The 24083-nt window shown below is 57.5% G+C and overlaps 2 protein-coding genes across 2 annotated transcripts; one reads left to right on the top strand and one right to left on the bottom strand.

Annotated features, from left to right (window-relative positions):
• The first annotated feature begins 1138 nt into the window (after positions 1-1138).
• Positions 1139-9323, top strand: KIAA1614 (KIAA1614 ortholog). Its single transcript, XM_053985104.1, has 10 exons — positions 1139-1168; positions 1922-2533; positions 3086-3149; positions 4271-4420; positions 5065-6293; positions 6368-6497; positions 7242-7446; positions 7831-7943; positions 8087-8271; positions 8583-9323. The coding sequence occupies exons 2-10, from the start codon at positions 1927-1929 to the stop codon at positions 8774-8776; spliced, it is 2877 nt and encodes a 958-aa protein (XP_053841079.1). The 5' UTR covers positions 1139-1168; positions 1922-1926; the 3' UTR covers positions 8777-9323.
• A 367-nt stretch (positions 9324-9690) lies between these two features.
• STX6 (syntaxin 6) lies at positions 9691-23667 on the bottom strand. The gene is made up of 8 exons (XM_053985317.1): positions 23595-23667; positions 20899-21079; positions 20253-20336; positions 18518-18580; positions 16331-16453; positions 14975-15081; positions 13424-13518; positions 9691-11884 (listed from the first exon to the last, which is right to left on the bottom strand). Exons 1-8 carry the CDS (start codon positions 23627-23629, stop codon positions 11808-11810), a joined length of 765 nt encoding a protein of 254 aa, XP_053841292.1. The 5' UTR covers positions 23630-23667; the 3' UTR covers positions 9691-11807.
• Between the last annotated feature and the right edge of the window lie 416 nt (positions 23668-24083).

Genomic DNA, 24083 nt, shown 5'->3' with positions numbered 1-24083 from the left:
GAAGCAGCCAAGTGAAGATGCTCGTTCTGTCCCCCATAGAGGCACCCCTGTTGTCAGCCCCCGTGGAGAAGGAGGCCCTTGGGCTCAGGTTTGGCTGTGATAAGGGCCCCAGGGCCACCAAGGGTGGCCGGGGGTATTTTAAGAAGATAAAAGTAATTTCTTGCTGCTCGTGCTGGCAGGGCCTAGTGTGGCCAGAGCCAGGAGGATTAAAACAATTTCATAATCCTGGTGATTTCCTTTTGATCGGGATTATGAAACCAATCACGAATATCAAAAGCCACAGCTTAAAGCAGCAGCCGGAGTGGGGCTGGGACACCCTGGGCCCCCTCAGATCCCCGGTGCCCCCAGGGACAACAGCCCTGGCACCTCCAGGTAAGCGCTGCCCACCTGGGACCCTCGTCCTGCATGGTGGGGCCTCGGGGGGTCAGGGTGGGGGTGTTGGTGTGTGGTGGGCAGGCACATGTGGCATGCAGGGGTTGGGGGCAGGGATGTGTATGGATGCACCCAGCTCGGCTCCCACCGCCCTCCTGCCTGGAAATGCCACAGCCCTGGCTCGCCATGGGTCCAAAGCAGGATTTGGCCTCCGGAAAGGAGGAGAATTTAGCACAACTGCAAACGTGTGATGCTCGCAGGAAGGTGCCGAGAGCCGGCGGGCTTTGCTGCTGGAGAAATGCCCCCGGCGCCGGGAGCTCCGTCCCCATCCCGCAGATGCGGAACAGCCCCCCGGCACCGAGGCCCGGCTTCGCTCGCAGCCCTGACAAAGGGCACTCCTGAGGGAGGGCCAGGGCAGCCGGGACCCCTCCGTCCTGCTGGCTTCCCCTCCTGTGCAGTTCCCTGGGTGCAGCGCGGGGTCACCGCTGTCCCCAGCGTGGCGGTGGCCGCGGTGGCCTGGCCCTGCAGGGACCGGGCGGTCCCGGGTCGGCTTTGGCCGGGTGCGCGGAGCGGAGGAGGAGGAGGAGGAGGCCGGGGCGGGAGGCAGGGCCAGCCACGGCCCCACAGCCCAGCCAAGCGGCTGAGCTCGGGCTCGGCTGGAGGGGCTGGGATTTGCTGGTTTGGCCGTTTTTTTTTTTTTTTTTTTTTTTAATTTCTTTTTTTCCCTCCCCTGCTTCCTTCCCTTCTTCCGCTTTCTGCTCCTTCTTCCCAGCCCTCTCCCGATGCTGCTCCGGGGGTAAGGACAGCCCTCGCATCCCGCCCGTGGCCCCGTCCCGCTCAGCCTGGGGCAGTGGGGGGCTGCGGGGAGCCGGGCGGCGATGGGGCCCGGGGGGTGCCACGGGGATGCTCCTGAGCCCCGGCCGCGGGGGCGGCTCCTCCAGGGCTACCAGCGGGGACAGGATGGGACGGGATGCTGCCGGCGGGGTGCAGGAGGGCAGCGGCACCTCGGTACCACCGGGACGGCGAGGCGGGCGCAGGACGAGTGCCACGTGTGGCCCCGGGGGCAGGGGCGGAGCAGGGGCCGGCGTCTGTCTGGTGGCACCTTCGGCGAGTTGTCGCCGGGAGGATTTGTGTTCTGCGGAGGTTTGGGGCCCTGGTTTAGCTCAGGAAGTGTCAGTTCCCTCCGGGTCTTCTTGCTGGGTGCCCCAGGGCACCTGGAACAGTGTGGGTGGGCACTCGCGCTGCTGCCCAGCCCCTGGCCACCCTTTTTGGGGAACCACCGATCCCTTATTGCTGCCCCATTCCCCCCTGCCGCAGCACTGATGCCCCATTCTTCCTGCTCCCCAGTGATGCTGGCAGAGTGTCGGTGCTCTGGGTGCATGGGTGGCCTCTGTGTCACCTCCGCGTCCCCTTCCTCTCCAGGCACACGCCGGTGGCATTGCGTGCTTTAACCCCCCAGGGCAGGTGGGGTGATGCCCTTTGTGGGTGGGTGGGCGCTGGGGAGGGCGAGGGCAGTGCAGGCGTCATGCCCTGGGTTTTATCCCTGCAGGACTCATGGAGAGGAGCCCTCCCGCTGAGGCGCGGCGCCTGCCGCGGCCCCCCAAGCAGCAGACCCAGGGCGGCCGCAGCCCTGCCGCGCTGGAGCGCCCCGAGGCCGCCCGCGGCCCCCACGCCGTCCTGGAGGGCAAGGTGAAGGCGCTGAAGGAGAAGCGGGGCGGCCGGCCGGGGACCCCCGCGGCTGCCCCCGAGCGTCCCTCGTCAAAGAAGCCGCGGCCCCGGCGGGGGAAGCCGGGGGCAGAGGCGGTGGAGCCGCGGGCGCAGCTCCGCACCTACCTGACGGACAGGCTGCTGGACGGGGGCGCGCCCGGCAGCGCCCCAGCACCCCCCGCCGGCACTCCGGAGCTCTGGAGGGTCCCGGGGCCCAGGGGAGATGTGCCGGGAGGCGCCGAGCTCCCCCCGGACAAGGGCAGCAGGTCTTGGCACTGTGCCTCCCTCCATGAGAGACCCTCCCTGGATGAAGAGGCTCGAACCCCGCTGCGGGACCGGGGGCGTCCCTCTGTTCCCGCCCCCGCGGCGGAGAGCTGGGAGAGGCTCTCGCTGGCTGAGCGGGTGGAGAGGAACCGGCGGCTGCTGCAGGAGGTGCTGGGCCTTGCTGCTCCCGGTGGGTGTTTTGGGAAGGTGGTGGCTCGCTCGGGGGGAAGTGGGAGGGAAAATCTCTGGGATGGCGGTATTCCTTATGACCAGCTTCCAGCCTCCCACGCTGCAGGTGCAGCTCCCTGCTGCCTCACGCCCCAGGGCTGCCCCATCCCCTTCACCGGGATGTAGGAGATGCTCACGAGATGCTCTGGGTGATACCCGTCAGTCCTCTCTGGTGTCCTAGTGAGGAATTTCACTGCCGAAGTGAGAGCAAGAAAATTTCGGGGACACAACAGGTCTGTGGGCATCACTGTCCCTTTGCAAGCTGCCACCAGAAAAGAGAATACATTTCTCCTTTCATAGCATCTGCCCCGATGACCCCATGTCCCCATCCCCACAGTCCCACACCTACAGCCAGGTGCTGTTGCCCCACATTCCACTCCTTTGGGATCTCCCAGAGCCAAATATCTGGGAGAGCCCTGCGGAGGGTGTTGGGATGGGATATATGGGGGGTGCTATCAAGAGGATGGGGGTGCCATCCAGCCAGGCTAATGCCTTGTCCTGTCCTGCGTTTCAGAGATGCCAGCGAGCGATGGGGACTGGGACTCGGGGGTTTCGCTGCAGGACGCTGAGAGCTGCAGGTAGGTCAGTTCCAGTGTGGCAGAAATGGACATTTCCCTCTTTCCCACTCCCCAGTCTTGTATTTTAAATGCACATTTTGAAGCAGCTCCAAGGAAGGGCTGTGGGGCAGCTGGTGAAGGAGTGTGGCTGGGCTCCAGCATGCTTGGGTGGGACAAGGGACGGGAGCTGGGTGTCCCCCTGGTGTCTGAGCTCAGGACATCCCTGCCAGGATGCCAGAGCAGGAAGGGAACTGGGGAAGAGGATGGGAAAGAAATTTGCTCCAGGTGCTTAAGAGGATCGAGGCAGCAGGAGTGTGTAATCTTGTTGGACTAATGAAAAACCTTAAGAGGTATGGACTAAAAATAAGGAGGTGGCATAGGCAGGTGAGAGGCTGGGGGCTGCAAAGGGCAGAACCGTGAGAGGGGAAAGACCCTCCCAGTCTTATGGTCACTGCCTCTGCTCTGCTCTGGCAGCCGGATCAGTGACGGGGGTGCAAGGCAGAGCTGGGGATGCAGCACCTCCTGTGAGCAGGGCAGCCAAAGCCTGGGGGAAGCTCAGGCCACCCATAATGCTGCTGGGGGGGCAGTGTGTGCCCACCATGCTGCACTGAAGAGGTTAAGGCCAGGCTTCCCGAGGAGACTGCCTGAGCTGATTATTTTAATCAGGAGGATTAGGGCCATGGCCAACCAGGAAGGCAGTGGTGCAGCAGGGAGAGCTGTCAGGTCCCTCACCCTGCAGTCAGAGCGGGCTGGGGGTGCAGGGAAAGACCCCCTGCAAGGAAGGGAAGGCAGCAAGACAATCAGGTCAGGAGGTCACCCCAAACCTCCCTGCCTCCCCACTGCCACAGGATTTACGCTGGCAGGGATGGGAGTTGGTGCCTACCCCCATTTCCCTGTCCACCTCGGGGATGCCCATGGCACAAAGCACTGGCTCGGTTGAGCCTGTGCCCGAGCTGTGTGGGTGCTGAGCCCGCCCCCAGAGTCTCACCTGGCGCCACCATCCCCCAGCGTGGCCGCCAGCCCGCCCGTGAATGGCGGCCAAGCCCCGTTTTCCCTGGGCAGAGCAGCCTCGTCGTCACTGTTAAAGCACGCCTAATCCCTGTTATTTTTTCCTAATCCCCCTGCCCGCTGCGGGGCCGCAGGGCCTTTGTCGCCGGGCAGGAGCTCGAGCTGAGCCCGCGGCACGAGCAGGCCAAGCAGCTGCTGCAGCGCGCCCGCATGAAGGCTCGGACGAACCCGCTGCGCGCCAGCCACGACATCCTCCTCGTCCCCACCGCCGTCCCACAGCCCAGGTCAGTGCCACCTCCGTGTCCCCACGGTGTTCCCAGGCCCGCAGCCGCGTTTGGGGCACATCCACACCGTGTTTGGAGCGGGCACACGTGTGCAAGCACGCGTGCGGAGCCGCGATCCGACCGCTGCGCGCACGGTGCGGCCTCGTACCCTGGGTGTGCCTGACCTCTTTCCCAGTGCTTGGGAGGCGTTTAGTTAATTCCGACCTCTTTCGAAGTGGCTGGGGGCGTTTAGTTAATTGTGGTGTATGGTCACACGGAAATAGCAGTGGTGGGAGGATGGCGTTTCCCAGCTGATGGGGAGTGTTTTCCCGGGCAAGACTCGCTGCTGGAGGCTGGACCACAGCGGCGTCTCGCCAGGTCATATGTGCGATGTGGCGTTCCTGGAATGATTAACCACACACTCGGGCACGGAAGGGGCGATGGAGGTCGAGCCGTGGCAGCAGGGGGGTGCCGCAGCCTCTCCGGATTTCAGCTTCAGGCTGGAGGGAAGCAGGGCTGTGCACAGCCAGGGAGCACCGGGCGGACTTTCCTCCTCGCTCCGTCTTTTGCACTGGGTTTTCCCCCTCCCGCCCTGCTTTCCCAGGGTTGCCGAGCAGCCCCTGCAGCTCGCCTGCAGGGCGTCCGTCTGTCTGTCCCCATGGCAGGGAGCCCAGCGGGAGGCCGAGCGTCGCCCAGCGGGACGGCGGGAGCCTGAGCGACTCGTCCAGCGGGGAGTCGAGCTGCGGGCGGCCGCGACGGTCGCGGGGACCGTCCCCGTCCCGCGTCCGCTTCGAGGACGAGTCGGCCCGGGACGCCGAGGTGCGGTACCTGGAGCGGCTGCAGCTGCGGCACCGGCGGACGCTGGGCTCGGCGATCACCTCGCCGGAGCCGGCCGGCAGCAGGCAGCCGGGGGATGGCGCTGGCCAGCCCAAAGCCCGCAGTGGCGACCTCGTGGCCGGCGGCAAGTGCAGCGCCTGCGGCTCCTTCCTTGGTGCTGCCTCCGGCCGGGGCACGGACACGCGAGCTGCCTCCGACCTGGCCAAAAGTAGCCCTGCGGCACAAAGAAGCGTCCCAGGGGATAGCAGAGGGCCGAGCGCTGCCCAGACAGAGCCTAAAATCAGGCCTCTGGGCCCCGGAGGGTCCCCGCTGTGGATCCTGCCCTCCCGGCAGCGCATCCACACCGAGAAGATCAAGGAGACTTACATCGGGGATGTCACCTACATCGACGAGGTGGACTCGGCCCTGGAGAGCACCGACACCTCCGACGGCTGCCGGACGGACAGCGAGGAGGCAGGACCCCGCAGCCCCCACCTGCGGGGGCACCGGGACCCCCGCACTCGAGGGCACAGAACTCCCCGCGCTGCCTCGCAGCCAGAGGCGAGGGCCAGAAAGGGGACGTGTGTGGCCAGCGGTGGCCCCGAGGATGGGGACTCGGGTCCGGGGCCTGTTTGCCCCACACCACCGGGAAGAGCCAGCAGCCGGGAAGATGGGGAACCCCATCGACATCTGGGGGGCAGCAAGGGAGTGGGGAACACAGCTCGCCCACCACAGCAGTCCAGCGAGCCCCTGGAGCCTTCCTCGCAGCTGAGGACCAGCACCCCCATCCCAGGCACCCACGTCCCTGCTCCCCCTCCTACCAAGAAGGCCTGCGCCCAGATGCCTTGCAGGAAAGCCCTGTTCTCCAGCAGCAGCCGCCAGGCGCCGAGCCAAGGAGTCCGGGGCCCGGAGCCGGATGCTGGCAGCGCAGCCCCACCGCAGCCCGGGGGCACGGTGGGGCCGGCCGAGCGGCGGAGTCCCTGCAGCCCCAGGTGGCTCCCGGGGAGCCCCCTCCGTGCCTTGTCCACCAACAACTGCAACAACACCCACGGGCAGGACGCCCCGGGGACGGGCAGAGGTAAGAAACCCACACATGGAGTGCTGGGGGGGTCCCAATGAAACAGGCGTGTGACTGTCTCTCTGTGGTTGCAGGGACACTGTCACACCCTGCTGCCAGCCCTGTCACTGCCGTGCCCCCGGAGGCTGCTCATCCTGCCGGGGAAGGTGCCGGGATTTCGGGAGCGCAGCCACAGCGGCAGCCGGCTGGGAGTGCGGTGCACGGGTGAGTGAGCACGGGCAGCCATGGCACCCCAAACCGTGCAGCCCTGAGCATCCCTCCTGGGCACTGCAGGATGCTGCTGGGTTGAGCTCCCTGGCTCCAAAAACCTCCCAGAAACCAGTGTGGGGGTTACAATGTGCCCGTGTGTTGCTGTGGGTTTGGGGGAGCTTAGTTTCCCCAGATCTGGTTCTGCCAGGGATGTTAGAGCAGATGTGACAGAGGAGTTTCGCTGGTGTTGGGTTCTTCCCTTTTGAAAAAAATCAACTGCCTTGGGGCTTTCCAAGTGCGATCCTGCCAGCTCTGTGCCTGGTGCTGCATGTCTCAGCCTGGCAGGAGAATTCCAAGGTGTTGCTGGGTCCTCTGAGCCCATTGGCAGGATGTGATCCCTTGGGGCAGAGCAGGGGACTTCTGAGATGTGTTAAACCCCTGAAATAATGGAGAAAACAGGGAGGGAGCCCTTCAGGTCACTTTGGGTAGTGACAAACTTGTGTGTGCTGGGTTACTGCTTCGGGGAGGAGGCTGCTCCCGATCTCACCATGCACCCCGATCTCACCATGTGCTCTGATCTCACCATGCACCCCAATCTCCCTGTGCACCTCGATGTCACTTTACACACCGATCTCACCGTGCTGCAGCTCTCAAGGCTGCCAAGGCCAGGTGCAGGATGCACCCCCAGCCCAGAGGCAGCTGCAGGTCCTGCTGCCACCCCAGACACTCGGTGTGTGACCACCATGCCTCTCCACCCAGGGAGCCGGGGCGGCCAGTGAGCCGCAAGGGCAGCAGCGCTTCGGCGTCGGGGCTGAAGAAGCTGCTGTGCAGCCTGAGCCAGAGCACCAAGCAGCGCCTGGGCCGCTTCCGCTGCTACAGCATGGAGCAGCTCCCGGCCCCCGGCGGCTCCCCACCAGGCAGCTCTGCTGTCAAGAAGTCACCGTCTCTGCAGTCCCTGCAGCTGGTGAGCTTGGACATCGCCCCATGCGGGGGGTGCCCGTGGGGAGACTGGGGTGGCACAAGGGAAAGGATGCTGGACTGGGATGAAGTGTTCCTGACTATGGATTTGTGGCTCAGGTGGTCCTGGAGGGGGCATGGGGGGATGCGTCACCTCAAACCTGCTGTGTTTAAAAAGCCTGGAGCCAACTGGGAAGTGGAAGGGGGAAGGAGGGAGAGAGGGGTGGTAGTGGAAGAGCAGCTATGCTCCTCCCTCCTCAGCAGTGAGTTGGGGAGTGCTCCAGGGGGTTGGGATGTCCCAGTTTCCTCCGCTCCCTCGGTACATCAGTAGGTGAAGCACTGCAGTGCTGCACAGTGTTTGTCCCCATCTCAGCCAGGTGTTTCTCCACAGGTGTCACCCTTCTGCCAGCCCCAAAAGGCTGCCTCTATCCAAAGCCTGCATCCCCAGCTGGGAAAGGCACCCCGTGCCAGTGCCTACCTCCTGCCCCAGACCACGGCCGACAGGTAGGATGGGGCCTGGCACATCCCTGCAGTGCCCAGGACGCTGTTCTGGGCTGCTGTGGTGGCTCAGTGCTGCCAGGGGCTGCATCACCCGGTCTCCAGCAGCTTCCCTTGTCCCCACTCACCCACCTTCCCTCTCCCCACAGGAAGGGGGGCTCAGGGCCGCAGCGCTCGCTGAGCGTGGAGGACATCGGGGCGCCCGGCCAGCTGCGCGCCGTGGGGCGTGTGGTTGAGGTCTTCCCTGATGGCACCAGCCAGCTGGAGCTGCAGCGACCCCCCCATGGCGTCTTCGGGTTCTCCGTCATCTCCGGCCACGGCCGGCCCGACACAGGTATTGTGGGATCATCCCAGAGCCTTGGCACTCTGTGGTCCCTCCATGGTGACTCTCGTCCCACCCCAGGGGCGAGCTCGGGCACGGGTGCAGGGGGTTGCTCCATTGCTGCTGAGCCACAGGGAGGTGATGCAGGTGGGGGGATGCTGCCACGTGCGGCTTTGGCCACGCACAATCCTGCGTGTCCATCAGCGCTTGGCTTGGGACACACAGCCCACACCAAAGGCTGTTCATCAGAGGTTTCTTTCTGTGCAGCTCCTGGGTGCTCCAGGGGCAGGAAGGGCTCTCACCCATCCCCGTTCCCTCCACAGGTGTCTACGTGCAAGAGATGGCGGATGCTGGCACGGCCAAGCTCTACGCGGGGCTCCTGGGCGTGGGGGACGAGATCCTGCAGGTCAACGGCGCGGCCGTCTCGGGGCTAGGGTTGGTGCATATCCGCGAGCTGCTGCTGCGCGCTGACAGCCTGTCCCTGCGCGTGCTCCGGCACCGCCCGGCGCCACGGTAGCCCTGGCACGGCTCCTGCCAAGCCCGGCAAGAGGATGTCCCAGTGGTGGGAGAAGGACCATGTCCCACTGATGTCCCAGGAGGCTGCAGAATGGCACGGACCAAGCTGCCTCACAGTGCCAGGACCTGCCCGGCTCTACTGCAGTGGGGGCAGGTGGCTTTCCGTGCCCCCCTGGGAGTATGGGACCAAGGACTCCCCCAGAGTATCCAGGAGCTGCCCAGGTGTGGGGGACAGGGGACAGCCTGGCCCAAACAGAGCCGTGTGGGTGCATCCTGCTGGGCACCGGGGTGACCAGCATGGGGACACCCCATCTCCATGATCCCAGGAGACAGAGGGCTTCCTGCCAGCACTGCCACCTTGTGCTGGAGGGCTGGTGGGGCTCTTTTAAATTATTTCAAACTGAAACCCAAAAATACATCTCTGCAATAACAAAACAGTGCCCTTGGCTTGTGGCATGGAGGGGCTGGTGGTGCTTGTGCCCGTGGGGCCTTTGCTACTTGTTTTTTCACATGGCCCTGCTGCTCCACCAGCTATCTCCTGACCATGCTGTGGTGCTGGGGGGGGCCTGGGCAGGTAAGTGCAGGGGCTCAGCCACCTGCAGAACTCCTTGGGGATTCTGAGGGGTTCTTTTTTCCAGCCATGGAAGGCAAAACACATCCTTGGAGTGTCTCCAGCAGCAATGGCTGCCCTCTGCATGGTGGTGCCCCACATCTGGGTACAGCTGTCTGCAGGAACCCCACATCTGGGCACAGCTGCCCACAATGCTGCAGTGACCCCAGAAACTGCAGATGCTGCTTATGCCTCAAAATCCAGAACGGTGATGCCTGGCAAATGCTGGTGGGAGAGCTTTTCCCACTCCCTGGTGCCAGGGGACCCCAAGTTTGTCCCAGGACCAAGAGTCAGGCAAGGAGGAGTGGAGATCTATGCTGCTGCACCTTTATTTAGTGTTGAAGGGAAGGGCACCACCAGCGACAGAAAAGCAAATGTACACGGGGAAAGGGACCAGAGACACTCAGGTAGCTTGTGGTGATGTCAGCAGCTGGGCCACCCCCTGGACTACCAAAGGAGCAGTCCTACATGGGAGTCATTCCCGAAGGCTGCACAAACACGCCGGAAGTAACGCGGGGATCAGAGGTGTGAAAACAGCAGCCAGCAGCGAGCCCTGCTCCCTGCCCAGACCCGTGCTCCTGGGAACCTGCTCCTGGAGAGGTAGAGACCCACGGAGTGGCACAGACACTGCTACAGCCAGCCTTGGAAAGCAGACACCACCTATTCCCCGCAGGGATGCTCTGCAGGGATAAGGAGCCACTCGAATCACGAGTGCGGGTGGGCGCCAAGGCACCACGTGTGCGTTACTGACGAGCAGCCGGGCGGGCGGGGAGGCTCCGTTCAGCCCCGCCCGGCTGCGGAAGGCACCGAGCCGCCGGCTGTGCATCCAGCGCCTGCGGGAGGGACAGGGGGGCCACGGAGACCTCGGAGGGAGCCACGAAGCCGGGGGGGGGGAGGAGTGTTCAGTTCCGGAGGTAAAGCCGTCCGGTGGCAAGATTCTAAGGTGGGGGGGATGATTTTGGGGGTGATTTGCCATTTCAGCAGAAGTCTTTGCGTCAGTGCCAATTAACTTCCTCCCCCAGCCCCATCTGGGAGCCATAAGCCAGCCTGTGCTGAGTCTTTTCATGTTTGCAACTTAAAATATGGGAGCAGACTGGAGTAAGAAACTGTTTTTGCTTTCCTCAAGAATCACCCCCTATCCCACAATTGGTGCTTGCAGCACGGTCCCTCTGCCTGTTCCTCTGCAGTGATACTGCCCAGGGGAGCTTTTTTCACCACAATTTTGGTATTGCCCACCTGGCTACTCCACATTCCCTGTAGGGAATCCAACACTGCTGAGACAACTCGAGTGACAAACAACTAGGAGGTAACAAAAGGACTGTGAAGGAATATGGAAACATGATCTAGCTTTGTATCTCCTGCCTTTTGGTTGCTTACAATGGAGGTGTCCAAAAAACAGCAGTTGGGAAAAATTAAGACATCCTATTTACAAGTTCATATACACTTAAAATACATCACTGAGCGCCGTTCCTCTGATCATGTGTTGTGCACCCGCAGAGAGAACGTGGCTCTGTCATCAAAAAAAATCTTTAAAATTTTTTTTTGTTAAAAAAAATAAGTTATTTTAGACTTGGCAAATCACTTGCCAAAGGGAAGCAGCTGTTAAACAGAAGCAGTGACTCAGTTATACAAGGGCAAAGAAAGCATCAGTCAATGAGCTTTAGAGGCCTGTATAATGAGGGAGGCAAGTTTAAAAGCTTCAAGACTCTCCCTCTCTGGCTCACGGCTGATTGCCAGCGCTCGGTGTGCAGCACCCCAGGTTTAGAGCTCTGGGGTGTCTGAGGGGCCTGGGTGGCCGATGGCAGGACACGAGACCCTACAGGTCTGCCCTCTTCCCAGGTAGAAGGCAGGAAAGCTCTGGTAGGACTCACTGTGCTCTCTCGGCAGAGAATTGGTGCTACAGAGCCTGCCCACAGAAGGCAGGGAGGGGCATGGGGAGCAGGGCCAGGGCTCCCCTCCCTTGCTGTGGCTTGGGGGGTTTCACCGTTCCCAGTAATGCCTGAGGCTGGCACTGGCAACGCAGTTTGTAATGCTCAGCGAATTCAGTAACTCCTCCCCCTGTCCCATCCTCCTCAGGGCTCACTGCTCTGTGTCCACCTCTCACCGGCTCCTACCTGCACCGGGTGGAAGCGCGGGGGTCAGGTCCCCCTCCAGCTCCATGGATCCAGACCCGGAGCCCAGGTCCAGACTGCACCGCAGCAGGGGAGGAGGCAGCTCCAGCGCTCCACCCCCTCTCCCCGAGGCCAGGGGAGATGCCGGCGCAGCCGAGCTGCAGTCCTCGGAGGAGGATGGTGAGAGCTGGGTGCGGATGTTCCTGCCGGGGATCTCTGTGGGCGGACGGAAATGGGGAGAGTTTCATTTCCCCGCGCTGCCGGGGCGAGGGGGAGGGGAGGGGGCATCCCAGGAAGTTCAGTTTTTGTCATCACAGGACAAAAAACAGGATGAGCACCACTAGCAAGATGACGAAAAGGACAACAATTGCACACCACTGCCGTCGATCTGGAAAGAAAAGGAGGCATCAGTATTCCTTCTTTAGTTGAGAAGGATAATTGGGGGAGCGTTTTTCTTTGTGTACTGCTAGGAACCAAATTCCAAAAACAAACAGCCAAAACAACAGTTTCTGTGGGAGAAAGGCTGTGGTGCTGAATATTGCAGTGAGGCATTCTCGTCCAGGATACACTGGGGTTTGGGAACAGCTGTGGGAATTCCGAGGCTTCTTCCCAACCAAGTTCAAACAGCTTTGAAAAGCTGGCTCAAAAGCAATTGGGAGGAACAAGCAGAGAGCTGCTGTGTTTACTGTTCATTCTTGGAGCAATCTGTTTGCCAGAGGAACAAGAACGGATCCAGTGAAAGCTGCCCTGAGGAGCTCTGCCAGGAAGAGATTGTGGCAGCTTCCCTTAGGGGACAGGGCCAGGAATCAGGTTTCCCTGGACATCTTTACACCTCATTGGCTCAACACACCTCTGAGATTGGCTCACATCACCTCTAAGAGCCACTGTCTTCCCCTCAAGTTGATGGTGCAGCAGTGGGGAAAGGGCTGCTGGCACCCCCTCAACTCCTAGGCACAGCAGAAAGAGCCCTCCTGCTCTCCCTGGCATAGGTGATTCCAGCAGAAATGCTCTTTCACAACACTCAGAAACGCTCTGCAGAGATCCACGGGTTTTCCCACAGGAAAGGGCAGAGACACAGAGTTCACCCGTGGTAGTGCTGCTGCTGAGCTACTGTTGGCCCAAAGTGCACTGCCAGCACTCCAAGTGGTCTCCCTAGGGCTGTATTCCTGCTACCTCATAAATCCCTCGGATAGTCTAATCCTGCAGAGCAGCAATGCTTTTCCTCCTGACAGGCTGCTGCCTTCCCAAGGTCCTGAGCACCCAGGGGAGAGTGGTGCTGGAGGAGGCGCTGGCCGGGCACGGTGCCAGGCTCAGAGGCAGTCGGCAGCGCGGCACTTCCCAGCAGCCAGGCTGGGGCTTCCTGTTTGCTCTGCCCACGGCGCCCCGCCGGCCCCTGGCTTCAGGCACAAGCCTTATAAGGACTTTTCTGTGGCTTCAGCACAGAATTCAGCTCTTTCCTCTACCAGCTGAGATAGATGTGACCAACAACAGCCTGCAGGCATCCGCAGCCCCAGGGCAGGTGGGATTTGGGAAGGGGATTGCTGCAGGCATTCTGGTGCGGGGCAAGCCGCGCACGGTGGCCGGTGTTTAATGGCACCTTGACAGCTTTTGTTCCACAGGCAGCCCGGGAAACTGCAGCAGAGCAGGAGGCTGCAGAGCTTCCCCTCCCACCAGCTAGAGGGGGATTTTCCCAGCAGTAGCAGCATAAATAGAAAGGCATCTGTAAATAAAACAAAGGGAGGGGACAGGCAGCAGAGCAGTGTCTGGGCAGGAGCAGCTGCCGGGCTTGGAAACCTTCCCCTTCTTTCAAGAACTGAGAGCTGCTCCCTCCCCTTGGCTGGGTGGGTGGGAGCACAGTGTCCCAGCCTGAAGATCCAAGGGCTTGTCTGTCCCTTTCCAGGACTGGATCCCACTTCCCAGGACCTACCACTCGTCATGTGAGACACTTTGGCCAGCTTCTTCATGACGTTATCAAGGCGCGACTGAGTGCTGTCTAACTCGTGGGAGAAGTCATCCAGCATCCTGAGGACACAGAAGCAGGGCACTGGTCAGCACGTGGCACATCCCCTGGGGTTTCTGCAGCATGCTCACACACATGGATCACACCTTGGCAGACAAAATGAACGTGGCCTCCTCTCCTGGAAGCACCCGAGGGAGGGGAAAAAACCTGCTGAGACAGCAGCTCTGCTTTGGTGGGAAGTAACTTGGGATTCCTGCCAGACTGATCCTCCCTGGGTGATTGTGGCTGAACTCCACACATATCTGCAAGGTGAGGACTGGGGGAGGGGCTTCCTCCTTACAAAAGGAAAGTCTCATTTATAATCTGTGATTAGCATCTACATGTCAGCTTGGACTTTAAATCTCTTTTCTTGTTCAGGGCTTGCAGTTTAAACTAAAATCATATCAAGTGGGAATGAGATCTGCAGTTGCTTTTAAGGTGCTTTTCAAGCTCTGCATGGAAGTCACCCTTTTACTTCCTCCACACAGTGACTGTAATGAATCTGAAAGCCTTCCTGAATCCATGCTTTGTCAATGCCCGTGCACATCCAGAGTCAAGGTACTAATCCAATTGTCTCCACCCAGTGGGACTTTAAAGCTTAATGCATTTAAAAGGACAGACTCCTTCATTTGGAGTGCCAGGCACTTGTTAAACCTTCATTCAGTGGGGAAAACCTCACTGTGGCAGTTACGAGCTAATCTTGCAAGCACTGATGGCTTGTGTGATGATCCAGAAACAGACACACCACATCAATCTCTTCTGTGAGAGCAGAGGATTCCTGCTTGACACAGGAGGGAGGTTGAAAGTTCCTCCTCTCCATCCAAGATGAAATCACTTCACAAGGGCCACGGCCCTCCAGACTCCTACCAGCCAAACAAGGAGGGGTTTTAGGCATGAACCCTTCAAGCCTTTCTGGAAGCATAGCTGTTAGCCTGCACAACTGGGAAATTGTTTGCAAAGGACAAGAACTGGGAAAGAAATCTAATTTTTATGTAAATGGATGGATGAAAAATGACTTTGTGAGCTGGTCTTTAACCCTTTGCGTGGGTGAGGGTTATTTTTAACTTCAGTGATGAAGAGCAGCTCTGTGCTGTGTGTTTCAGGGCACAGCTGAGAGCTCCTGGCCCCAGCAATTGTCCAGGGGCAGCACAAAACCCTGTGGAGTGGAGAAGTGGCCAGCATCTGCATTGCACAGCATCTCCCTCCCTTATCTGCTGGCTGCCTGACGGGGAGCATGTGAAAAGGAGAGGAAGAAAGGTAAGGTGGCAGTTAAGCCTGCCCTAGACGCAGGCTTCTAAAGGAAGGAGGTTGCAGTTGGATCCTTGCAGTACAAAATACTTTCCACAGGAAAAAGGAGAGGCTGCCTGAGGCACCAGTGAATTCCAGGCTCTACTAGAGGCAGAGATAGGTGTGTGAGGACATCCAGCCATGTTGCAGCCAGCCCCATGCCAGGTTTTTGCCACCATGTCTCACACTTACACTGCTTGCTCTTCCAGCTCCCCGCCAATGCGCTGGGACATGTTCTTCAGCACCCCGATGCTGCCAGAGACCAGCTCCAACTGCTCATCCTGCTGCTCCACAATCAACTGGGGCCAAAGAGAAGAGAAATGGGCAATTACAGATCTGCTGCCTGCAGCTGGGTTGGAGCCAGCCCATCCAGTGGACAAGTACTTGCTGCTCGGCCAACATCAGCTGTGAGACCTGGGCTCGGGCCTAAGCCACCAGGAATGAGGTCTGCATTCCTGAGAAATCCTGGAGAGGAGACAGCCAGGGGAAAGTTTCCATGGCATGGGATCCCCATGGTACAGTAGGCTGCAGCCTCCAGACATCCCTGCAAATCCAGCCTCAGCTCATCCATGCTGCATGCACAGCTAAAGTGACTTTGGAAAACTCCAAGGGCTGGTCATCAAAACCTTGGCAAGGTAAGCAGGCCAGGGAGGAACATTGATGCTGTGCCTGGGAAACACCACCTGGAATGTGCTGCAGCTAACAGGGGGTTAATGCAAGCAGAAGGCTGTTGCAGCTTCTACAACTAAAAATAGCCAGCCTGGCTCTGAATGTGCCAAAGGAATAAGTCTGGTGCTGTTTTAAGTCATTTTCAGGGCACAGTCATGCTAAGGATTAGCTTTACCCTACTTACCTATTTCTGAAGCTATTTATCCCCCTGGAGTCAGTAGGTAAAACATGTCTGGAAGCCAAGGTGGCAGCACTGGTCAGGAGCTTTAGCAGAGTTTGCCACCTCCGAGTCACTGCCTGTGTCAAGGCCCTGCAGTTCTCCAGTCTGTGCCTGGCCTGGCAAGTCTCCAGGCAAACCCCCCTGTCAGCTGGGAATTGCAGCCGGGAAGTGCCTCACCAGGGGTTCTCCCAAGCCCTCACACAGCCTTTCTCACTAATCTCACGGTGACAAAAGCAGGAAAAGGAAGCAGGCGCATGCTCCTGCTCCCAGCCTGTTCTCCTGATGGGAGATGCACACAAACAACACCAAACATTTTTTAACCAGGGGAAGTTGCATAAGACAAACGGGCCCTTTTCTTCTTGCAGTGTTTCTACTCTCCCAAGAATTTCAACAATCTTGCACTATTAAATCCTAGTGTGCTACATTTTCCAGATTGTGCCTACTGCCTCCTAAACACAGCAGAAGCCCCACACCTCCAGGGTTAAAAGCCTTGTGCCGAGATCACCCAAAGCTGTGCTGCACAGGAAATGCACGCACAGAATGCACAGACACATGCCACAAGCAAAGGGGAGGACTCTCAGGCTCCTGGAGCCAGACCAGTCCCCCTGGCACCCATTTGGCAAGCAAAGCTATTTAGTCTGTGATGCCAGCTGCCTTACCTGTTGTTGAGCTTGCTGCTCCTCGATGAAATGTGAATTTGCTAATTGCAGCTCCCGGTCCAGACGGCTGTATTTGTCAGGTCCAGAGCTCCAACTCTGACTCCCACTCTCTCCCAGGAGTGCCTGAACAGATGCAGAGAGAGCTCTTAGCAACACCCTTGTGTCTGCTCCCAGCCCGTCTACAGGGTGAGGTGGGAAGGCAGACAAGGCAACACTTGTGTACACACACACACAGCATCCCCTTCCTCCTGCTCTGCTGCTACTCAGCCAAAGTGCTGTCATGAACTAAACCAACACAGCCAAAACGCCAGCCTGGGAAGTCTCTGCAGCCTGGAATTGCAGAGATGCCTCTCCAGCAGCAGGAGAGCTGGAGTGTGGCTGACTGACAGTGTGTGCAGGAGGCCTGCACAGCACAAAAGACTGGCAGAGGCCTGCTCAAGAGGCAGCACTGTGTGCTAGGACATGTGAGCTGGGAATTGTCTGGGTATATTGTGTTAACAGATGTACAGCTCCATTTGAGCGCTCTGCTGCTAATGACAGGGGCTTAAGAGGGTCTGGATAAAGTACTTAACCAGTTGAGCTGACAGTAAAATAATGCAATATATCACCAGAGCAGTGCTGTATGCTTATGTTCTATGATCCAGGCTGCCTATCCCTCCAGCAAGCTCTTCAGCTGCCAGCATTCAAAGTTACTCTTGCTACCTGACTACAACCTGGACAGGGAAGCTCATGAAAGGCCTGCAAAGATGTGGCTTTCCAGCCAAATATGTCTGGTCCCAGCAAGAGGAATAATAACCCAAGCTACAGATGCTGGAGAATGAACATGACCTGCAGGTGAGGAACTGCACCCTGCAGCACTAGGGAAGGGTTAAAGACTCTGCCGTCCAGCGTGGAAGGCAGGCTGACTTGTAACAAGACCATCCTGCAGCTCCTGGTTGTGGGCAGGATGGAATGACTGAGTATTTGTGAAGAACAGTAAGACAATGACCAGGCTGCTCTGTCAGGCTGAAAACCAGACGGTGTCTACTGTTCATCTGACTTATAAGGTTCAAGGAGGGGTGAGGAAAGCTGACAGACTGACCATGCAGGAAGCCAGCAGGACATCTGGCTGTTTCTGCCCCCAAGACACTGAGCAAGCTCCTGGTGCCTCCAGTTTGTGGCAAGAGCAGCTCGTTTTTATTTAATGCAGTGCACTAGCTTTGCCTGCAGCTTCAATAGAAAGGTCCTGTTTGCCAGCCTGGGCTGTGAGGGTCAGATCACTGCTAGCCAGCCCCTCAGACACAAAGCTCAGCACAAGCCTTGCAGTCTGCAGTGAAGGCTGGGAAAGGAAAGGAAGGCAGCAAGGGGAAGTCAGTTTTCCTGACCAGATGTCACTACAAGAGCTGGGCCATATGGTCTCCTGCAGCTATCAGGAACCTCATGCAAAAGAAAGCAGCAAATCGCAGGGAAAGCTACAGACTTGTTTGAGCAAGGGTGTCGGGGACTTTGTTGCAGGGAGTATTTGCCAAGCACATCAATTAACCCTGTGACAAGCTCAGGAATGCATTCTCTGCTTTGTTGTTTTTGCCATGTGTGGTAAGGCTGATGCAGTACAGACAATTAACTGTATGAAGCACACATCAGCTTTTACTGGAGTGGATCTGGAAGTCAGCTCCAGTGTCTCCTTACAGCCTCTCCATCAGCCAGGAAGGAGCACAATCTGCATCTGTTTCTACTCCTTAGATTACTAAGTGCAGACAACACGCGACTCCTCCAGCTCTTTCCATCTTCTTACACGGTTATTACGAGAAGCAGCTGCATGAAAGGATATTGCACCATCTTGGCTCCTAAATCCAGCAGAACGCAGGATTACATTCATTGACATGGATTCTGAGCTGCTTCCCCCCGAGGAGGAGGAGGAGGAGGGAGATTTCCCTTTCCATGGGATGGTGCAATGCTGACAGTTGTAAACAACCAGCTCTGAAGACAGAGACAGATGGTGAGTGCTGACTTACTGCTCTGAGAGAGGCTTGGGAGAGGCTGGCAGCAACACGCCTGTGAGAACCAGCTCTCCTAGGGCAGCCAAATGGACACAGCTCAAACACAGCTCGGCTGCAGCCCCTTCCCACACCCAAGGTTTGTAAGGGGAGGGACTCCAGACAGGACATACACTGTAGCAGAAATACATTGCCTGTTTCTGGTTCTCACCTGCCTGTTTTTTCTTTCAGCCAGTGCTTGCATGGAAGAGTTTGACATCTGATCCTTCATGTCCTGTTCATTCAACAAAAGAAGGAGCATGTGAGCATTGGATTTGAGGTGACAGGCAAATCCAGGGTGCTACAGGGCTGTTTATACCCAGCAAGGCTTCTACAAGGGGGAAAGAGGGAAGAGATATTTTCTTTGAAAACCCACACTTTTGAAGAGTTTGGAAACATACTGTAGAAAGTTTCATTATTATACTAATACTGGAATCAACAGCATTGGGATATTTTGAAAATATTCCTCATTTACTACTCATTTTTCTCCACTACAACCAGAACCACGTTGATTTGTGTAATAAACTAATGTTCCTGTTGACAGAATGTAAGGAAGTGTTTGTCAAGGCCTTGAAGCCTATAACCTCCTGGGCTTTATTCCCAACTGCATCTGTTTTTATATTCCATAGTAGAAGGTAGATTTCTTGTCCTGTGGCCATCCTCTCTGACTGTGTCAATGTTCTCTCCTACCAATTAATTTTTGCTGTGGAGTTCCTGCAGAAGGTCACTAACCACAGAAGGCTCCCCATCACAATGTAATATAACCTAGTTTTCATAAATTAGCAATTAGTCAACGTCATCTGGCAGAGGCTGATCCACCAGCTGAGTTCTGATGCCACCAGAGGATTCAGATGTGCTTTACTGTTCAGAGATGCGCAACACATCACCGAAGAGCACCGCCACATCCCACTTGGTTAATTCTCACTGGCTGCAGCGCATCACAAATTCCCCCATGGAAACTGGAAGTCAGCTGCACAGGGCCACTTACAAATTTCATTTCCCAGTGGGAGACACTGCTCCAAAAGCCATTAGCCAGCATTTTTCAGCCAGGAGAAGAGGACTAGAGAGCAGGCTTGCCTGATCCTGCCCATTAGGGAGCGGACTACACTGAGGACAAGGCAGCAAGCATATGCCTGCCACCTGGGGCCAGTGTGGTTTTGGGATCAGTTTCCAGGCAGCAAGCCTTAGGAACTGCATCCAGACCACAGGACTGCAGGAACATCAGAGTCTGAGGGGCAGCAGAAACTCAGTGTAGCTATTAATAGACAGAAAACTTCCTACTTGAGCAGCTTGTTACCAGGCAGTGAAGCTTTTGGAAAGATGTTTCTTCTCTATTTGTTACCACTAAGTTGTTAAAATCCCCTTTTTGCTTCTCAAGTGTAAGCTTAAACTAAAAAAATCTTCCTCAAGTTAAAAATAAATCCAGTGGTTGTTTGGACTATTTTGCAGGGGTAGGAAGTTGAAGTCACCGTGTCAATAGCACCAGGCTTTAACCATCTGTCAGTGTTCAAAGTGGTCTCTCTGTTGCTGAAAACCAGTGCTACAAATGGTCAGGACAGTCGAGATTTCCCTCAACTCTGAAGCAAGGCTCCACATTGCAGCTGGGTCTTCACTCTTCCTCCCCGCTACCACAGGCTCCCAGCTCACTGTTGCCAGAGCAGTGTGAAAACTTCAAGCATCAGCAGCATAAAAGGAGGGAATTCCATGGGGCACCTGCACCCCCAAACCCTTCCAGGCAGCTCCAGGAGGGAAAGCACGGGGAAGAGGAGGAAGCCTGAGACTCAGAAGGTGGCAGGTTTATTCTCTGCTCTCCATTCCACCACAGCTCAGACCCAAGATTTCCTTTTTTAACCACCAATTTCCCCCACACCTTCCCCAGGCCCTGAGCCCAAGGGCAGGTTCCTTACCCTGACCACCTGCCGCGTGCTGGTGATGAAGGCTTTGCGGATTCCCAGCTCCGTGGCATCGAGGTTGAATTTCCGTGGGTTTGCCTCCACGATGCCTGGGCACCGAGTCAAGGAGGCCCCGGAAGCGGGGCTGGCTACACACATGGATACACAAACCCCGAGCGTGCCAAGGGGCTGCTGTGTTGTGCCTGTTCCCAAAATCTGATTAGCAAAGAACAGCAGACTGGATGGAAAAGGAGACATGGCAGCAAAGTGCCGTGCAGCACATGCACAAGGTTTCTCTTTTCCATGTGTTTCTTTGGTTCTGTGATGCTGTGCAGTGTTTTCAGGAGCACTCAGAGGAGCACAAGGGAAAAGGAGTATTTCTGGAAGGCAGCCTAGAGAATGAACTGACCCCGCAGAAATCCAGATTCACACAACACAACAGGCTTTCTAGAACAAAGCATCTTAGAATATACCTTGCAAAAAGGGAGACAAAAAGGCAAAAGGAAAATCCTCTACTTAATTTTTCATTTGCAATTTGAGAAAAGCCAATGGGAATGCAAAATTCAATCCCAAGCAGTCCTGATTTTTGCAAAGAGTGACAAGCACTGGGACTTGGCTATTTAGTACAACCCAAGAACTGCAACTACCTCCAAAGGGCCACAAAAAGGATATTGATGGTTTCATCCAGGTCTTCCAGGTCCCACTCGATGCTCCGCAGGTTGTTCCTGAGCTCATTAGTGGTCCAGTCGATTTCTTCTCTTGTGGCAATGGAGGGATCTTGCAAGAGCTCTGTCCACCTCTGGAAGAGCCCCTGGGCAGTGTTCACAGCTTTCTGCACCTCTCTGCAGGTAAGAGAGTGAAGAGAAGCCAAGAATTATCCCTAGCTGCCCTGCAGCAGTGACACTGGGACAGCCCCGTGTCCAGCTGAACAGGGATGCCACAGCTTCCTCCCAAACACCTCTCCTTCCAACAACTTTGTGTTTATTTTGTAAAATAAGGATTTGCCCTGTAACTCACTGCAGCATGAAGTTATTCATGAAGGGACCTATTTCTTCAGGGGAAGCTGCTGAGTGTCACCCAGGCAAGCCAGGGCAGAGGGTCTGAACAAGGCAGCTCTTTGGCAATCCAGGCTTTTGCATTTCTCTCTCAACAGTTTTCCTCTCAAGGCCCTTAACTACCCATGTAAGATACCCCAAGGGCACACATAATTACAGGAACTGTCCCCACACCACAGCCAGGCAGATTGTTGAGTGGAGAACTGTTTATTTTAGTTCAGCATTTAAAAAATACACAGGCCTACTATGCTGGCTTAGGAAACGCAAGTTGTTTCTGCTGCTCTAAGCTCTTTTGGAGACGAGTGCATTCACAGCAGGGGAAGGCATTGCTGATGGCTCTGGTTTGGGGCAAGCAGGTTTGTAAATTTGGGTCACACACTCTCAGTGTGGTTATCTGCATTTACAAACTCTGTGGTCCCGAGCTGCTGCCCCAGGTTCACAGGGGAAGGGAGACAAAATCTGCTTAGGAAGGGAGATGAGATCAGACTGGTGTCCAAGGAGGCCACCATGAGCTTGCACACAACAGTCAGGTGTTTCACCCCAGTGAAGGAAAGCAGGGGAGGCCCAGGGCAGATGAACTGACATGCCAGGACTGCACCTCTGTAAGTTCCACCAGGGCCTTGAGTCCTCCAGTTGCTGTCTAAGCTGCAGTTTCTCAGCACTCTGATGCGTGTCCCTTCTCTTCTTGCACGCCTACAGCTCTGAGTCTGCCACTCTGAGTGCCCTAAAGCCAGCAGCCTGCGCTGAGGATCTGGAACACTTCATTCCCTCCTCTACTTGCCAGCACAAGTTTTGGTTTTATTTGGTTGGTTTGTTGGGTTTTTTTGTTTGTTTTTTTTTTTTTGTTGTTTTTTTTTTTTTTTTTTGTTGTTTTTTTTTCCACACTTGTGGAAGTCCCCAGCATCAAGAATGTAAAGCAGAGCTGGATGTCCTCTGATGGGAGAAGTTACAGACACCAGGAAAGCAAACTAGTAGCAATTCTGGTGGCTACACTACCACCAGCCCCACCGACCTGCCAGGTAATAATTAACTGTGGGAGCGGCAGCACATCCCCTTTCCCCTCCCTGCCCTTCCCCACACCCTGCAGGAACATCTCTGGAAAGTTTGACAGGACACTTGCTCCCCACCCATGGCGACTCCTATATTCTTCTCTAAGCACGAGTTTATCCTGGTAAAGGGATTCACTTTCCCTGGCTGCACCAATATCCCTTCCCACACTTCTTCTTCTTGCGTGGCTCTCCCAAACGCCCCACCAGGAGCCCCTCTGCTGCTCCTCAGGGCCGTTTCACTGTGACAAGGGGGCAGAAGAGCAGCCCCCAGCACAAGCTGAAGGTGGCCCGAGGGCAGTGTTTAGTGATGGAGCTGCTTTCGCAGAATTACAGAATTGCTGGGCTTGGAAGGGACCTCTGTGGATCATCCAGTCCAAACCGCCCATCATTCACTGTCACCTAGAGCAGGGGACACAGGGATACCTCCAGATGGGTTTGGAATGCCTCCAGCAAACTCCGTGACCTCCTTAGGAAGCTTTTTCCAGTGCTCTGCCACCCTCACTGCAAAGAACCTCTTCCTCACCTTGAGGTGGAACTTCTTGTGTTTTAGTTTATGGCCTGTTGCTGCAAAGGGTCTGGCACCATCCTCCTGACACGCTTTAAAGATATTTATATGGAGTGATGAGATCTCCTCTGTCTTCTCTGGACTAAACAGGCCCTGCTCGTCTAGTTTCTCCCCACCAGAGAGATGCTCTGGACCCCAAATCATCTTGGTGGCCTCCACTGGACCCTCTCCAGTAGTTCCAACAGAGCTCCTTTCACCCTATTAATGATAATTTTCCTTTGGCCACCTTTAGCTGGTATTTCCCCGCGTTCAGGCTCTTCTCTGCAGGCTTCCTCTCATGGCCATTGTTTGTCCCACAGCTCGCTCCCTGCTCCTCTCTACCTTTCCCATTGTCCCCCCGCCTTCCAGCCGCCAGCCCCGCTGTGCCCGCTGTCCCCGAGCCGCACCTGCAGCCACGGCCGGGGGGCCCTCACAGAGCCCGGGGGAGGCCCGGCCGCGGCCCGGCACCTGCCCGCCTCACCGCAGCGCTCCCCGCGCCGGGCAGCACCGGCGGACGGGCCCCGGGGCCCGCGCTCAGCCCCTCAGCAGCACGGGGGGCCCTGGCCGCCATTTCCCCCCCCCCAGACCCCCGCCCGCCGCTCGCCCCCCGCTCCGCGGGCCTCCCGAGCGGCGCGGCGGCCGTGCCCGCCCCCTCCGCGCCCGGCCGCGGCCCCAGCCCGCCGCGCATCCCTCTCGCCGCGGCGCTCACCCCTTCACCACGAAGAAGGGGTCCTCCATCGACATGGCGCTGCCGCCGCCGCACGCCACGGCCGCCAACAGGCCACGCCCCAACAACGCCCTCTGCGACCCACGCCTCTAGAAGGGCGTGGCCGTGTGACGTCACGCCGCCATGGCGGCGGCAGGGCTCTCGGGATGGTGGCGTTGCCCCGGCGCTGTCCCGGCGTTGTCCCGGTTCTTCCAGGGAAGCTCCCGCAGCTCTTCCCGCAGGGCCCGGTGTCCCTCTCACCCACAGGATCGCGCGCAGGATGGGCCAGGTCGGAGCACGGCGGTGCCACCTCCCTTGTCACCCCCGGCGCAGGTGGCACAGGGTTGTGTCCCCACGGGGCTGGGGGATTCCAGCGAGGGACACTCCGCGACCTCTCTGGGCAACCTGTTCCATCGCCTGGTCACTCCTACAGTGAAAAAAGTTCTTCCTTCTATTCAGGTGGAACTTGTCGCACATCGGTTCGTGCCCCTG

This window comes from Vidua macroura, chromosome 9 (genome assembly GCF_024509145.1).
Source record: "Vidua macroura isolate BioBank_ID:100142 chromosome 9, ASM2450914v1, whole genome shotgun sequence".
NCBI lineage: Eukaryota > Metazoa > Chordata > Aves > Passeriformes > Viduidae > Vidua > Vidua macroura.
This window is presented reverse-complemented; position numbering and strand designations above follow the sequence as displayed.

What these genes read in the sequence shown, in the direction of transcription:
- KIAA1614 (XM_053985104.1), top strand. Translation starts at nt 1,927, where the DNA reads ATGGAGAGGAGCCCTCCCGCTGAGGCGCGGCGCCTGCCGCGGCCCCCC. An exon ending in ACCGCCGTCCCACAGCCCAG is followed by an intron (nt 4,421 to 5,064) that starts GTCAGTGCCACC and finishes TCCCCATGGCAG; the next exon opens with GGAGCCCAGCGGGAGGCCGA. An exon ending in CTCTGCAGTCCCTGCAGCTG is followed by an intron (nt 7,447 to 7,830) that starts GTGAGCTTGGAC and finishes GTTTCTCCACAG; the next exon opens with GTGTCACCCTTCTGCCAGCC.
- STX6 (XM_053985317.1), bottom strand. Translation starts at nt 23,629, where the DNA reads ATGTCGATGGAGGACCCCTTCTTCGTGGTGAAGGG. An exon ending in AAACCATCAATATCCTTTTT is followed by an intron (nt 20,337 to 20,898) that starts GTGGCCCTTTGG and finishes GGCATCGTGGAG; the next exon opens with GCAAACCCACGGAAATTCAA. An exon ending in CTGAAAGAAAAAACAGGCAG is followed by an intron (nt 16,454 to 18,517) that starts GTGAGAACCAGA and finishes GCATCTGTTCAG; the next exon opens with GCACTCCTGGGAGAGAGTGG.